This window comes from Scomber japonicus, chromosome 4 (assembly GCF_027409825.1).
Source record: "Scomber japonicus isolate fScoJap1 chromosome 4, fScoJap1.pri, whole genome shotgun sequence".
NCBI classification, from domain to species: Eukaryota; Metazoa; Chordata; class Actinopteri; order Scombriformes; family Scombridae; genus Scomber; species Scomber japonicus.
Window position 1 is genome coordinate 11,446,118 of NC_070581.1, and position 16,868 is coordinate 11,462,985.

General features: G+C 39.3%; 1 protein-coding gene across 1 annotated transcript in view; it reads right to left on the reverse strand.

The window, feature by feature from the left end:
* bsna (bassoon presynaptic cytomatrix protein a) overlaps positions 1 to 16,868 on the reverse strand; it is a 104,314-nt gene that overhangs the window by 27,898 nt on the left and 59,548 nt on the right. The window contains exon 3 of the mRNA XM_053317689.1: positions 855 to 1,313. Coding sequence (XP_053173664.1) covers positions 855 to 1,313 — 459 coding nt within the window. The remainder of the gene's footprint in view (positions 1 to 854; positions 1,314 to 16,868) is intronic.

The following is a 16,868-nucleotide window of genomic DNA, read 5'->3' on the forward strand; positions in this document are numbered from 1 at the left end:
ATGGTGCAGATATTCATGGTTCCCTGAGGAGGAATCTTAATGACTTTGTGATGCCCTGACTTTTTCTCTAGTGCCACCTTAAAATTGACATTTTTGTTTTTAATTTTAAATATCACGACAACCATTGGATGGATTGTTGTGGAATTTGGTACCAATGTTCATATTCCCCGGGGATGAATTGTTATAATTTGGATCACCTGACCTTTCATCTACTGCTACCATCAGTTGTAATGTTTTTCAAATGATTTGGTTTACCTGCATAACTAATGAAATTCCCACAAGCCTCAGATGTACTTTGTTTTCACTGCTAAACATTAACATGCTGGCATTGTAAGTGTGAGCATGTTAACATGTACATTTAGCTTAAAGTGCATAGCTACAGACTCATTGAGCTACAAGCATGACTGTAGGTGTTAGGTCTTTGAATGTCCACCGTCTTGAAGACAACACTGAACAAAAGCAAGTCAGCAAGATCTTCTATTAAGCTCATCAGGCATTATGAAATCAATTTATGAACGTGAAGCAAGGCCACAGAGAGACGGCCATGCAGTTTAACATGAATATAATAAAAATATGTATGTTAAATATGTCACACAACAATAGTCATTTTGGTTCATTGGCCTGTATGTTACACTATGAATAGATTTCCAATGTAATCAACAATGTAGCGCACCGAAAATTAACTTAATTTATTTTTTATTCACATTGAATCTTTATTAGTCCATCATTTATTTGTTTTGGGGTTTTTTAAGTGCTACTAAAAACTTATAGTATCAACTACAGCTACTTTTCATAGTTTAACATACAGAGTAGTACACTGGAAAACAGCAGTGATTCCAAAAAATCTGACTTACGTCATAATGCCTGGACTTCTTCATTTCCTTGATCGGTGTGATCTGCTCTCCCTTCTTCTGGGAGGTTTTGGTATCTTTGGCAGTTTGGTTCTCAGGCTCAGTCTTGGGTTTCCCTTCTGTAGGTTTCTGCTGTTTCTGGGTCTCTGTGGTTGGTACTGGTGCCGTAGCTGGTGTTGTGGTCTTAATGTCGGTTGGCTGTTTGGCAGCGGTTGGTGCAAATGGGCTGCTACCGCCAATTCCTGCCTGCGGTTTCTGTGTTTGGGGCTGGCCTGGCTTGGGCCCCTGCTGACTGGTGGGTTTGTGAAGAGGGCTTTGCTGACTGGCTGGTGCCTGGTGACGGGGTGAACCCATTGGCTGGTGCTTGGGAGATGGGTGAGGAACAGGAAGTGGAGGATCGTCGAGACCACCTCCTGACATCAGCCGCTGGGTTTGGCAGTTGAGACATAACCACTCTTTTTTCTGAAACAGAGAGAGCACAAAGACCAACAACTGTTATGACAAACCGCCTGTTTTCCACTTTATGTTTTGTCATTAAATCGTTAAATATGGTCGATAAAACACACTGGTAGACACACTCTCTGAGTTTATTACAGCTCAAGTGCCCCCAAATTCCCAAATCTTTAAAACATCAACACTAAGCTATTTATCTAACTATCTTTCATAAAAATACAATTTAAAGAGCTAATAAAGTGTAAAGAGTTACATGTTAATGGTTTGAATACCAGCACCAATTCAAAAAGGTCAATAAGTTGCGCCCAGTAGCACACAGTAAAGACTGCATCACTGGTTGGCTCCCAAGTATATGTGTGTGTGTGTGTGTGTGTGTGTGTGTGTGTGTGTGTGTGTGTGTGTGTGTGTGTGTGTGTGTATGTATGTGTGTGTGTTAGTGCCATTCAACCCTCCTTCCCTCTACAACTACTCCTCTAGCGGTCACACTTGAATGATATGTTCTCAGTCAATTTCTCCTGTTAAATAAGATTGACGTATTTAACACACTGATTAATATTCTAAACATTAAATATGTCCTTTCCACTTAAAACGCCGTCTGCAAAGAGATCTGCTCAAACGCACTCGTATAATGTATAAAGTCTGCAAAACTTCTTTCAAGACAGAGCCGTCAGAGCTGTAGCGAGCTAAGCTGAGCTGACGTACGACGTTTCTAAAAGGCCAAGTCACACTGACAGCTACACCCAATTTTCATCACATCAGCTCCACTCACAGCACTCCACACACACTATGAGGCTGACAAAAAGATTAGAGTGCCACGCGCACATGCACGCACACACATATGCACACACTGTCCATAATCTGTCTTCAAATCCAATTACACTCTTTTTTGTGACAAGATTTTTTTTTGCGATACGGACAGCAGACAAACAACAGAAGTCCTGGAAATGCCTCCTGGTTCTTTCTAGAATAAAAATGTTATATTTTTTTTTGCATAACAAAACAGAAGCAGAGGAAGAACGGAGCACTTAACATTAACATCAATAGCCTCTACAACTGAACACAAGAGGCCCATCTACAGACACTAAAATTTCACCAACAGAAAATCCAAGCAAGAAAATGTCACAGTCCCACCCACACTGTTCGAGTGACAGGTGATATCTGGGATGAGCAGGACAGAAATGCCACAGGAGTGCTACAAAATGTATGTTTCAAGAGTGAGATTATCTTTTGTTTTGTTTTCTGTCTCTCCTCTCCTCTCCTCTCCTCTCCTCTCCTCTCCAGTATCTTCTCATCAACCCTTCATACACCTGTTTATTTTCTCTCTCTCTCTCTCTCTGTGTATCCTGGACATTAACTAATGCCGTTTTGGGCTGAAGAGCAGCTGTATTACTCACATAATAAAGAACTGACAGATGCAGCCTTCCCTCCCCAACACTTATCTCCCAACTCTGTTCTCTTCCACCCACTCATCCAATCCTCTCTCTTTCTCTCTCAACACAAAACTCACCAAATCTCCTTCTAAGTTGTCCAACCCCCTCTCTCTATGTCTCCCTCTGAGACTTTATCTGTGATTAGGTGGCATACAAAAAAATCCAGATCTCACTGTCAGGGTTTACTGTTTACCATCCCTGTATAACTCAGTATTGAGGCATGGTTTTAAGACTTTCCAGACTTTCTAGTTTATTTATTGCCAACAGAGTTTAATGGACAGTGTGTTGATGTTGTGTAGTTGGTCACTCAGGTGTTCTCTTTAAGGCAAACCAGCCACAAATGTCAGATACATGAGAGACAATGTTGCTTAACAGGCACTCCAAAAAGAAGTTGAATTGAGTCAGTTAATCAATGTGGCTGCAACCCAACTATCTCTTAAATATCATCAAGTCATTAAAAGCTGAAAATCTCTTCCAAACCAAATGTTCCCTTTCTTTCTATCTCTGGTTTAAAATGATTTTCAGAAATGTATTTTACCCAAAATATAAAGTCCCTCTTTATCATTCAGAGAAGAAGCTGCCATTCGATAGGGAAAATCATTGAATGCACAAAGAGAATAGAAAATATTCAAGTGAGGATAGAAGATGCAAGTACACAAGTGGTAATGTGCTCTTTTTCCAAATATTTTGACAGTGAAAAAAAAAACAAGATATTGAATGCTAAAAGATTCCCACCACAGGGAGGTTTAATGCTTTTACTACACTCAAGGCTGTTTTCTGCTTCTAGCATTAAAGTAACAAATTCACACTAATTCCTTTGAAGGTGTTCCTCCCAATAAAATTATTATAACATCAAAAATAAAGAAAAAAATATATTTTCAGACATGGAACAAATGTCTTGTTAAAGTTTAAAAATGTGAGCCTTCTGAGCATAAGGGTCAAATTGTGCTGACTCAGACACTGATGTATGTAAGGGTATTTGATTGTTCTGTGTGTGTGAGATTTGGGTGAATTAACCCTTGAACCTCATTTAGAGTGAAATTAAAAAGTAACGTGTATTTTTATGATTCACATCGATTCGGGTTGCAAACTCACGCATTATTGATTAATCTGTTGACCATTTTTATGACTAATGTATATCACTTAGGATATAAAATGTCAAAAATACATGACACAATTTTACCAAACTAAAGCTTTTTAAATTGCTTGTTGAGACACTGGAATCATGAAATATTTGGCATGTTTCTTTACACAATTAATAATATACACTACATCACCCACTTCCACACTTCATCTCATTCTTTTCTTCCAATCGACACATTAATTAAGATTGAATGATACTGAAAGAAATGTATATCTCGTCAATTTTACTGTAATAATACTGATACTGAACACTGAATATTCTGAATATAGCTCAACGTTTCAGCAAACACTCAACTATACATATAGTATAAATGTTCCTTAGGCTGAGGGTCATGTTTTAAATGAGGACAAAAAGACCCACTGGTACTCAATGTTCCTGTGAGGTCTGACCCTCTGTCTGTGTGTGTGTGTGTGTGTATATGTGTGTGTGTGTAATATCACTCAACCACTTAGGCCACACAGCACAATGAGGCTTCCATTCATCACGCATCACACATTTAAGTAAAATAAGTCAAAGACATTCCTTTGACTATAATGCAATGCTTTGTGCGTGTATGTGTGTGTGTGTGTGTGTGTTTGTGTGTGTGTGTGTGTGTGTGTGTGTGTGAGTGTGTTTGTGTGTAGGTGTGTGTATTCCCTGAAGCAGCACACTGTACAGTAGCTTCTGAGACTGTTGAATCATTCTTCGACTCTGAAGTGAACTCATTCCCCTCTTTTCCCAGAGCGAGTACATACAGTTCTGCAGATCACATCACGTGTGTGTGTGTGTGTGTGTGTGTTTTTATGTGTATGTGTGTGTGTGTGTTTTTATGTGTATGTGTGTGTGTGTGTGTGTGTGTTTGTGCACGCATAGTGTCCTGCAGAGAAACCCACCACTGCACCACTTAACCTACATAGCACAAACAATCTGGCCCTCTCTGTTCCTGTCAATAATGTTCACTAAAATGCTCCATCAATGCTAATTCTCTTTGAGGAGCACTGCAGGTTTTATTTTACTCTGCTGGTATCACTCTGAAGGACATTATGCATTCAGACTCTCTTTCTAAGTGTGTGTCCTTTCAAAATCTTTTAAGCATTGTGAGACTACATTTTTTACTCTACCTTCCAGCTCTGTTTGTGTCTCCATTTACTTTCTGCTTGATTTTTGTATTGTTCTTTTTCCATGCAGTTGTTTTTTTCCCTCTCTGTTATGCTCTTAACTGTTTTTGCATTTCATAATGGGAAAAACAATAAACAGTATCTGCCTTTTATTTATACACTTTTATCGCATGCATGCTGTATCTCTTCCACCACTGGATTGGGTTAATGACAAAACTGTGGCAATAAGTCACCGCTGTGTCCCATTTTACCCCCTCGGCCTTACAGTTACTCATCACTGACGGTGACATATTCGTCACATACTGGCCCTCTGGGACATTGCATCATCTGAACGAAAATGTTTTTTGTCTTCTTTTTCCTCACTCTCTTTTTTTTCTCTTAATATCCAGCCATAATAAGTTATTGTCTAGTGTTCTCCCATGTTAACATCATCTGATGGTTTCAGAAACCAAGTCAGGTTGTCAAGTCACAGCCTTGTCTACTGGCGATGAGGTCGAGAACAGAATAAAATTGGGTTCATCATTAACTACTGAAGGTGGTATATGAAAGAATGAAAAAAACACCCACAGTAAAATGCTACCTCAGTAATAATAGTCCACTCACAGAATGCACCAGAGAGCAGTGGGAATAAGTTGTGATCTTTGACATGTCATTAACTACCTTTTAAATGAATATGTTGAACTTGTTAACAAACAATTGCTTATTTCCACATCCAGCATTTACAGAGCATTATTCTCATTCATTTGAAGTTGTGTTACTATCCACCTGATAAATGTCCAACATTCACTCTCTTTTAGCTCTATGTTAGTCTCTATCAACCCCTAAGGGAAATATCTGGTTCTTCAGCTGCCAAACGCTCAGCTGTCTGCTGCAACCCAAAACTACGAGAGCGGCACAATGAGCTGAGACTCACTATAAAGCTTCATAAAGCTGAGAGGAACTGCAGAGATGGATGATAATTCTCTGTAGGTTCATCACTACATGTGACACCTCTGACATTACACACTGTCATTTGATACATTGTCATTATAAAACATATTTATTATAGCCAATTTAAATAATGACTTATACAGTAGTGTATTTAGATTGCAGTATTTCTATTTTACTTGAGGAAGGGTGCCTGCAGTGCTACGGCCGCCGGTCTAATGTAATATCAAATTGTCTCCTTTTAGAGATGCTTCTCATTTTAGCATTTTATCATCATTATTCATCAGCTTCAGCGTGTTTGTATCCTATTTTTAGTATGTGCCCAATTAGCTATCTGCTAGAGTTTTAACTATACTAATCTGATTCATTGTATTTTGTCTGATGCATGATGGTGTTAGCCTGGGTATACCCATGCTCTCATTTGAGCGAGATTCTACTTCGCTCAGAAAGTTAGCATGGCTACTAAGACAAAATCTTGGCCTGAGATAGGGACCAATCTCACATGAGATTGAGACGCAGTCTGGTGTTAGCCAGGCTATGATGGTGTAGCACAGTTTATGGCGTTTAACATCAATTTTATTAATTTACATGTGATTTTGCCCATATTTTCCACACCGTGATATAATCAGATTAATATATTGTTTTAAGTAAGTTGTACTGCCCACCTCATGAATGTATACCACTAAATATTAAACACAGTAAATCTTAGATCCAGGTACTAAACACTCACTCCCTCTATTGAAAATAGTGAGAAGAATACTTCTGTGACAGCAAAGCTTCTCTGCTTCTCTCAGTTTCATTTCACTTCAAGTCTGAGTCACTTTCATCCTTTTTTCTCTCTGTTTTCCTTTTCACACATTTGCACCTGCAGTTTCTCTCTTTCCTCCCTACATGATCACTGAACCTCTATCTTCTCCTTCTACTCAGCTCTTCCCCTCCCTGTCTTCTCTCTCACTGTCACCCTCCGTCTCCTTTTCTCTCCTTCCAACAGAGAAGGGGCTATTTTTACCCAGAATGCCATTGTTCTGCTCGAACGCACACTTCCCTAACCCTGACTGCTGCTTCAGGCTGCACTCTCTTCTATCGTACACTCATACTTACACACACAGGCACACACACACACACACACACACACACACACATAGACACACGGTTCACATCAATGCAAAATGGAGGAAGCCTGTGTAGCTGAAGGCTAACCAGAAGGAGAGTGAGATGACAAGCAGAAGGAAGGCTGAGGAGGAGGGAGGGAGAGGGGAGAAGCCCACTGGGCGGAGGAGAAGTGAGTGATGCCACACATGCACATGACTGCATGCACACATACAGTAATCCAGCTCTGCCTCTAGTAATGTGGATCCCTGCTGAGTCGGATGTTACTGGCTACAAGTGGGGGCAGATTCAGGTAAAGAAGAGGAATCAGGAGAAGAGGTTGAAGGTGAAGTACACAACAGAGAGGAGCAGATGATGACAGAGGTTCATAAAGACAGCTCACTGTTGAGTGGCACTTTGAAGCTGGTGTTCATGTCTGCATGTGGTTGGGTTTAGGTCACTAAAGCACTTTGTTTGAGGTTTGGAAAAACGGTTTAAGTTCAATAAAGAAAAAAAAACATGTCCTGTCTTGTTGCTGTTATGATATGTGTCTTTGTGCTATGTTTGTTTAAAAAGTGTTAATACTAATAATCTGCATGACATTCTTCCAATACATATTTGCAGTTGGAGTTAGTAGTATATAGATATAATGTATGTGATAGATTTACATTAATGACTGATGAAACTGTCCCATTTAAAGAAATGAAGTGACAATAATTTGAACAATTTCAGGATTCAGGACCAAATAAATTAAATACCTCACATACTTGCAGTGGTATTAGTAGATATTTTTTGGTTTTATTTGATGAGGTTTTGAGATATGAGAGTTGCTGAGACTTTTTGCTGCCACTCCAGTCGATGGAGAGTTGCAGAGCTTTGTTTGTGGTGCTCACAGTGTTCCCATGAAAAGTTAATATCTCAAGACTAATGTGGTAATGATTTATTGATGCAAAGCAGCACCTTGCAAACTCTGTAATGTTACTTTAGGCCAAAAATCCACAAATCACCACTATAGAGGAATATAGTAGAAAAGAGTGCAGTCCGTCACCAAATAACACAAAGACTGAAGACAGAATCATCACTGTCACCTTGACAACCTCACTGTAAATCAACTTTATATGAAACATCCCTGCAGCAATAGCTCTCAACCCCGGGTCAAACACTCTGATGAGCCAATCAGGGTGCGGACAGGTTATGACTGATGGCTGACTGAACCTGTCAGTCCGCTCCAAACGTAGCTGCAGTGCAGCGGTGACTGCTGAGCTGTGCACTTCCTCTGAAAATATAGCAGACATATTGACACTGTGCAGCAATACAGCTTCCTATACATCAACATCACATCCTTCCTTAGAGAACATATTTAGTATGTAAGGCATCATTTTGTTGATACTGTATTTTTGACATCATTTCTGTTCTCTCAACAACTACATTTTGAGATGTTAATCATTTAAACTACTAATGTTAGATGACACTAAACATTATATTTCATATTATATAGTGTAATAAATATTTACTTAATAAAGACAAATCATTTTGCCTAATGTTGGAATTATTGTATATAAGTTATCTCATATTTACCCCTTTCTATAATCATTCAACTTTATAGTGTACAAGCATGCTGTTTTAAAGTTGTTTTTCAGGGCCTTTGACAAACTTGTGACCCTGCTCAGGAAGTCCTGGAAGTGTGTGACCATCATGGATCAACTTGTGACTCTGACCAGTGCATCTTTAAAATGTGTGTGACTGATTTGTGACCCCCACTCCTTAGAGCAGTAATGAATATGTAAATTAGGGAAATCCTGAAACCAATAAAAAGAAAGGGTTCGGCAAGGTTTGCTCAGAGCGGGTTGGAGATTTGATACTGAGCAAATCTCTGTCCGTTCTCCTTGCAAGCAGAAACTCTAATCCTGTTGTCTTGTCTCCTTTGTTTGATATTTTAAGTGTTTTAGGTTGCCTGAACCTGACACCTAACTTTATCACATTCTGTAAAGATGATGTAACATTATGTATGTAATGGAATAGAATGTGAGGCTGATTCATGTTATTCATTTGTTGAAAAGTATGTTAGGGGTTAGGGGTTAAGGTTAATTATGTGGTGTGATTGTGATTTGCCTTCTCATTGACTCATTCATTTTCTTTATGACTAATAAAGTCCTTCATAGAAAAAGGCTATTTTTAACAATTTTACATATTTTTGAATTTCAGTTATTGTGCCATAAAAATGACATTAAATCAATTCAAGTTTATTTATAAAGCACATTCCAACATTAAAGGCATTTGAAAGTGCTTCACACAAAATGTTAAAAGCATCGAGATGAAAATGAATATTGAGTATTTTCTTATATAATTAGTTAAAAACATCCTGTATGGTAGCTGTTGTCTATGCTGCTGCTTTCCTTACTTGCTAATTATCTTACACTAACAGTCTTGAACTCAAATAACAGCGCGTGAGTCTCGGGGAAGGTTTCACTGCTCGATGCGCAGGTTGCATCAGTTCTGTCATCATACACAAGGAGAATCACATCTGTACAGCAACAAAGAGCACATTTCACAGGAGCCCTCCCACATAAACTCTTTTTTCCTCCTGCTATTTCCAGTCTTACTTACTCTTGTTCTCTGTCTCCATCTTAATTCCTGCCTCTTGAGCCCTGTCACCATTTTGCAGTTTTGTTTCGTCTCTCTACTTTTATCCTTTGAGATACATTTTGAATGTTTAGCAGCTTTCTCTTTTTGCGCTCTCTCCAACTAATCCTGTCTGCTGTCCATCATGAATGTTTTGTGTGGTGGAAATACTGCGCACAAAAGAGAGAAAAGAATAAAGAGAGAGAAATGCACCAGTAGCAGAAAGTAAGACACACCAGAAATCTGACAACATTATTGCTTATGTAAACAGCTGTTTCTTCTTCTTCAGAACTCTTGAATCAGTTGGATTGTAATCAGTGTTATTGTAACTGACTTGCAGCTGTAGTAATGCTGATGTTTACTGATCACTGTCTAATTTGAAGTCTGATCAGATTTCAATTAATCATATTTTAGGTTCTCTGCAGTCATATCAGTGAAGTGATCTGAAGTGAATCTAATTGAAATGATAAAAGATCAATCAACATACAGGAAGGAAAAAGCTGTATTTTTTTTATTAATCTTACATTTCCCAAAAAACTAATATTTGTCAGTGAATATCGCAGCTGTGTAGTTTGTTTATTTATTTTCTCATGACATTGTAAATGTACTCATATATATGATATTGTATTGAACTATGTGATTTGGCATTGCAGAACATCTCTGTCAATAAAGCTGATTTGATTTGATTGAAACAGATGGAAGAGAAGGAGGAAGAAGAGGGAGAAATGTTACTCTGAACTTTATTTATTATTTTATAAAAGCTCGGCCTGAGCACACAAATGTCCAGAACACATATGCACGAGCACGTTTTCACACACACACACACACACACACACATATGCACACGTATATAACACCTCACATACAATACAGATGCACACACTGCACTGTGGGAGAACACACCAGGGATCTTACTGTAAGAAGGCAGTGACATTTGTGGAATGAAAAGACTCTAATTCTGTTCACAAATGCACACACACACTCATACATGCGCGCACACACACACACACACACACACACACACACTCAATGAAGGCATGAAATAGAGAGGGTTTGTATGGTTTCAGAGGAAAAAATGTAAAATCTTAATTCTGACAAATTCTAACAAAAAACTGGCTTGGTACAGAAACACACACACACCCACACACACTCGCATGCACGCACACACACACACACACACACACACACACACTCACACACTCACACACACACACACACACACACACACACACACACACACAAAGACGCGCACTGGATTAGTGTGGTGGAGGATTTCATTCCGAACACCTTTTGCACTGTCAGAAGGAAGAGAGGCAGTGATAGAGAGAATAAAACAGATGAAGAAATAATAAAGGAGGAGAGGCAGTAAAAGAAAGAGATGGTAGAAGAGAAAGGAGGTGATGAATTAAAGGTGGAGCAACGGTAAAGCTGGAGAAAAGGGAGAAGAGGAAGAAAAGGAAATAAATTAGAAAAAGGAGGAAGAGGAGGAGAGATGCTATAGGGGATGAGAGGTGGGGGAGCATGAGTTATAAGAGAGGAAAACCAGCGAGCGATAGAAAGGAAGAGAAATGAGAGGGGGATAGAAAGGAAGAAATGAAAAAAAGAGGAGAAACCCTATTTTTTTTAATGGTTATATAACCCAAAGAGGTTTCAATTCCATTTCACAGATTTTTAAAAATCCCCTTTTCTTCTTCTGCCATCACAATGGAGCCTCTTTAATTATGTAACCTTGTTGTGAGAGGCAGAGGAGTGGGCACAAGCTTTTATACGTGTGTGTTTGTGTACACATTATGTTTCATTGCCCACATTATGCTGTCACCTCTTTTACTTCCTACCTGTTTTCTGTTTCCGACTGGCCAACAGCCATTATTCACAGGGCGATATAAAACCCAGATGAGGCTCCTCTGCCTACTATTTTTCTCTGCTGATACTACATGTAGGAGGACCTCATTAGCATGCTGTGAATTTATAGCTCCCATGACGATGATAAGGAATTCTGATGTTAGCCAAAAACTATGACTATGAACCTTGAAATCTGATTTTAGATTAACCCTTCAGTCTGCTGTTACAAAGAAGTAGCATGTAAGATATAACATGGAGCTGAAAGTAAGATATCCATCCATCCATTATTACACTTGTTTGCTTCTTTACTGAGATGTGCTCTGTCAGTTTTATCTGTGTGTGTGTGTGTGTGTGTGTGTGTGCTTTGGCAATGCAGACACAGCAGGGAAACATCCTACAGCTTCATCAAAGGTGCTCTCCAACAACTCTAACCTTTATTTTATCTTGTGTACTGAAAGTTAAAAGAAACACAAAGCCTCTAGTTACTCCAACTTCAGAGCAGTCTTTTTTTTGCAGTCTTATATATCATATTTGGAGCTTTTCATTAACAAGTAAGACCAGATGCAAACAAACTGTATATATCTCCTTATAAATTAGCTGAATCCACTACTATTGATGTACTGTAAGTACCAGTGATGGTGGCTTTGCAGCTATTTTTCCATTGGTTTGTTGACATGTCTGTACAGTACTTCTTTTTAGCATATGGGCTTGATGTTCATGTACCACTACGTATCAATTCTTTCAAAAATTGATTCTGTTTATTCCAATTCTGTCATGGAATATATCGGCTGTCACATTGACTTGTTCCTTTAACCAAGGACTTTTTGCCAAACCAAACTAACCCGAGGTTGCATATCAGAAAAGACTATCACAAATAAGTGACCAGAAATGTTGTCTTGTTGATATGGACTTCATTGACAAAGAAAGAGACAAAAATATAGCAAAGCTAATATATAGAAGAATAAACACGCAACTAACTTAACAACAACTAATTTAACATTGACAACCATATTCAATTATTCACAGAACATTGCCTTCTGTTGGCCTCTGAGTAACTTTACTGAAGTGGATAGAGGTTAAGTGTTGTGCTCAGCACTATTTTGACATTGGCTTCCGAAGGAGAGGTTTCCTCCTTGGATTTATCCAGACAGACCAGGGATTTGAACCAGAGACCCGACAGTGACAAGCCTGCTTAAATGTGTGACCCTTCCTTTTTGGGAGATGGAGACAGACCAAAGGCATGCCACAGTTTTATTAGAATTTGACCCACAATCTATCATGAGAGCTAATTTTAACAAACTTGCTGTCTCATTGGGGCTGACACACACAAACAGACATATGTGCACACAAATATCCATCAATCAAGTGAGGAGGGAGACAGTTTAGTCTTTGTGGTGTATTCAGGTTTGTGCATACATGCATATATATTTGTGTGTTTATCCTAGTGTGTGTGTGAGTGTGTGTGTGTATGGGCCGCAGGGACTGACTCCTGCAGTAATAGGATGGCAGCTAGCCAGCAGCAAAACAAGGGAGAGCTACAGTGGGTCTGGCTATCTCAGTGCTGGGTCAACAGAGAAGGCACACAAGTCAACTAACTTCTACAACTACTTTATCACACATATGGCTTTATCCTGCAGAACAAATAAACCTCTTAAACACTTTATCATGCCGTGCATAATGTTTGTCTTGGATCAAAACCTTGTTTCAAGTTCACCAAATCAATATTTTCTAAAGGTGTCACGGAGAGTTATCTCCTAACTTTACAGCTCCACAGAGCTTTTTAGCCTCTTTAAGCCTGTTGTTTTATATTTACGACACATTTACTGTTTGGTTCAGACTCAGCATCTCAGTGTTCTCATCAACTGCATTCCCAGCAGCAGCAGCAGGCGGCTGCTGTCAGCAGAAAACTGTTGGAGATAAAGACAGAGCTAAAAGGAGAGTGAATATTAGACTTATATTTGTAAGGTGAGTAGAAACACGACTGTTAATGAGTGTTAATGTTGCTGTGTGAGTGATGGAAGTGTAAGTCAGCTGTTTGCTATATAAGTACCCAATTAATAAAAGAGTTATATATCATTTTCATAATATTATATGTGATATAATTTTACTTCTCATATTGACTGTGAAGAGAAATAATATATCTAAGCATCACTCAGGTGGAACTGAACACCTGAGTAGTTTTGCCCGGGTATCATCAGAGGGAAACTTCCACCCACACACCAGATGTAATGAGGAAGATGAACCAAGCACTCTGTCTTCACTTGGTAAAAAACATAGTTGCCAATGTCAACCTCTTAAAACTCAGCTTTATTTGGGCACTATAGTAAGAACGCTCTTTTACATCATTTTGAACATGCTGCTGCTTGCATGGGCTTATTTTACCTGATTTTAGTCTTACAGGCAGGTGACTTTTTATTTGTGCTCCTAGACATTTCATATCCTCATAAAACAGTCATATTATCAGAGGAGCACAGAGCCTGATTAATTTATACTCAAAATGTTACATAGTGGTATTCGAGTCCAGTATACATGTAAGTCCTGTATAATGTCAGACATTTAGTTGTATCTTGTATCATTGTATCATTATAGCAGGCCCCAAATCACTTAAGTAGAGGTGATAAAGTATATTTTAATGTTACTTAAAGTAGAGAGCTGTAAGACGTACACCATAAATGTATGATACTGGCAGCTTTAATGAGCTGAAACTGAGACTGCCACATTCAGAGATGTAAATGTTGAGTATGTACTTTTATTTGAACTTTTAAGAGGAAAAAGTAAGCACGAACTTCCAGAGACGACTTGCAGAAATATGCCTGGTCTGGGGCTGCATTACACAAAAAACATACATTAGGTTTGCCAAGTCTCTAATCCTTTCTTTTTCTATTTAATAGGCTGAACATGAACCTTTTGGTTATTACACCCAAACGCTGTCAGAATACCTTAACTTTTTGCTTGTTGAATAAAGCAAAAAATAAATGCTGAGCTATTTGAAAACTTCTGAAGTTAAGTTTAGCAACCTGGCTTCTGTGTTTGTGCTTCCTAATTTGACTTTACCAACATTTTTAAAACAGCATTTCTATTCTTAGACGTCTTGAAAATACACGTCCCTTTCTTGTTTTTATCTGCAGAGCTGCAACACAAATTACCTCTTTGGGGACGCAAGAATTTACCAAGTTGAAGTTCTCGCCTTGCCGTGTGGACCCAGATTTGAACCTCATCCTCAGTAGTGGGTGGGGGTGGGGTGGGCTGCTGGGTATTATTAGGATTTAATTGATCTGGCCTTGGTTTTAGTATGAGAGAGACTGTAGCCTTTGAAGTGCTGAAGTGTGTACTTTGAAGTGCAGGAGGCAGTCCTCACTTGGACAGGAGGCATTATGGGTAAGGGAGATTGCTGGCTCATCCCGCAGGGTGAAGAAGAAACATGATCAGACAGATGCTAGGGAGGAAGTTGGAGAAAAAGAATTTGGAGGAGAGTTTAGCTGAGAGCTTACAGAGCAGAGCAGAGCAGAGGAGAGGAGAGGAGAGGAGAGGAGAGGAGAGGAGAGGAGAGGAGAGGAGAGGAGAAGAGTCTTCTACTGTGCGATGACTGAGTGGGATGGAAAGAAGGAGGATGAGAGGGCACTGAAAAATGCTAAATAATATGAAAACCAGAGAAAGAATAATGGAAGAGAAATATATGAGGAGGCAATGTGGGTGAAATAAAAGGGAAAACTAAATAAGAACTTCTCCTAGGTAAGGTTTCCTCCTGTTTCCAAACCAAATGTGATGTCTTTACATGACAGTTTTTGATTGGACAAAGCAACATCTTGCTCAATGGTAAATGTAAAAGCTAAGAAAAGACATGATACAGTGTTCGCCTCTCTTCCACTAGACGACCACTCACTTTTTTAACAGGAATGCAAAGAGAAATTTGTGAGCACTTCATAAAATAGGATAGGAGGCTTGTAGAAAAAAGAGAGGGAAAGATGAAGATGAAGAGGTAAGAGGCAGCGGGCAAAATGGAGGAGGACAGAACAGAAAATGAGAGGAAGGGGGAGAATAAGAAAGAAAGACGAAAGTGAGCAGAGACGCAGGCAAAATGTCAAAGTGAAAGAGGCAGAAGGAGAGGATAAGGATATTAGCAAATTAGAAAGAGAGATGAGAACAGGAAGAGGGGCTAGAAGGAGAGAGCGGAGAGGAGGAGGAGAGAAAAGAGAGGCGGATTCCAAAAATGTACAGTGAATTAGTTCTGCCTCATGAAACTGGTAGTTTCTGCCTGAGAAATGCTCTGGGGCCAGGATTTCTGTGTGAGAGTGTGAATGTATGTGTGTGTGTGTGTGTATCTTTGTTTCTCTGTTTGTGTATTTGCATGAATAAGTGTGTGTTTCTGTGAGTGTTTCTGTGCAAAGAGCATCCCTGCCTCCCCAGAACAGAGCTGATGCCATGTTGACATTTAGACAAAAACACAAGCTCCGTCTTTTAAAAGAGCAACTCTGAGAAGTGAAGCTTGCAGCAAGTTGACAGGGTCAGACATGACTGCTCATGCTGATTCTGAGTACAAAGCAGCAAGAAAAAGAAAAAAAAACCTACTGTACCGGTTGTGTCACATCATGTCATTTTATCCTGCAGTCACTTAGGCAAAGATTTTTAATGAAAGAACATAATCAGATACTAAGGGCTAATTTCTGATGTGCACAATGATTTAGAAGCTTAAAGGCAAATGGTGAAAAGTTTCCAAACTGCAGAGTTATTGTGTTATTTAGTAAGTTTTCCACCAGCTAGAACAAATGCTTGATTTACTGATTATAATATTACCCACGACATCTGGGCTTTCAAAAACTCAACCTCCAAAAGCTACCAGTCAGGGATGCAAATGTGCTGAGAGGGTGTTTCAAAAAGCATTTTAAAATGCGGTGTCAGTCATATTAAAAGTGTGTCGGCACAAACTATCAGGCTGTTTGGGAGACACGTTTTTGTTCCAAAATTATCGGGAGCACACGCGCAGGACCACATCGACACCGATCACATGACCAAAATGTTTACACCTTAGCAGAGGTCTACTTGATTTCCAGCAGTATGAATATGCACACACACACACACACACATACAGTACACACAGGACAGTGTAAAGGTCAGTAATGTCTGTCCTACACTGTCTGACTCACCTCCTCCTCCATCTGTCCTGTGTGTGTGTGTGTGTGTGTGTGTGTGTGTGTGTGTGTGTGTGCACGCGTATGTTTGTTTTGACCCTGACTTACAGCACGCTGAGTCAGCCTCAAAAATCATACACACTTCATTTTTGCATGCTGTGCAACCAAACAATATCTGGGTCAGTCTGCCATCTATGAGATTCAATGTCTTGCTCAAGGGTACTTCAACAGGTACGACTTTATCTGCACTGCAGCTGCTGGATGTGATTGGCTGGAGTGTCTGC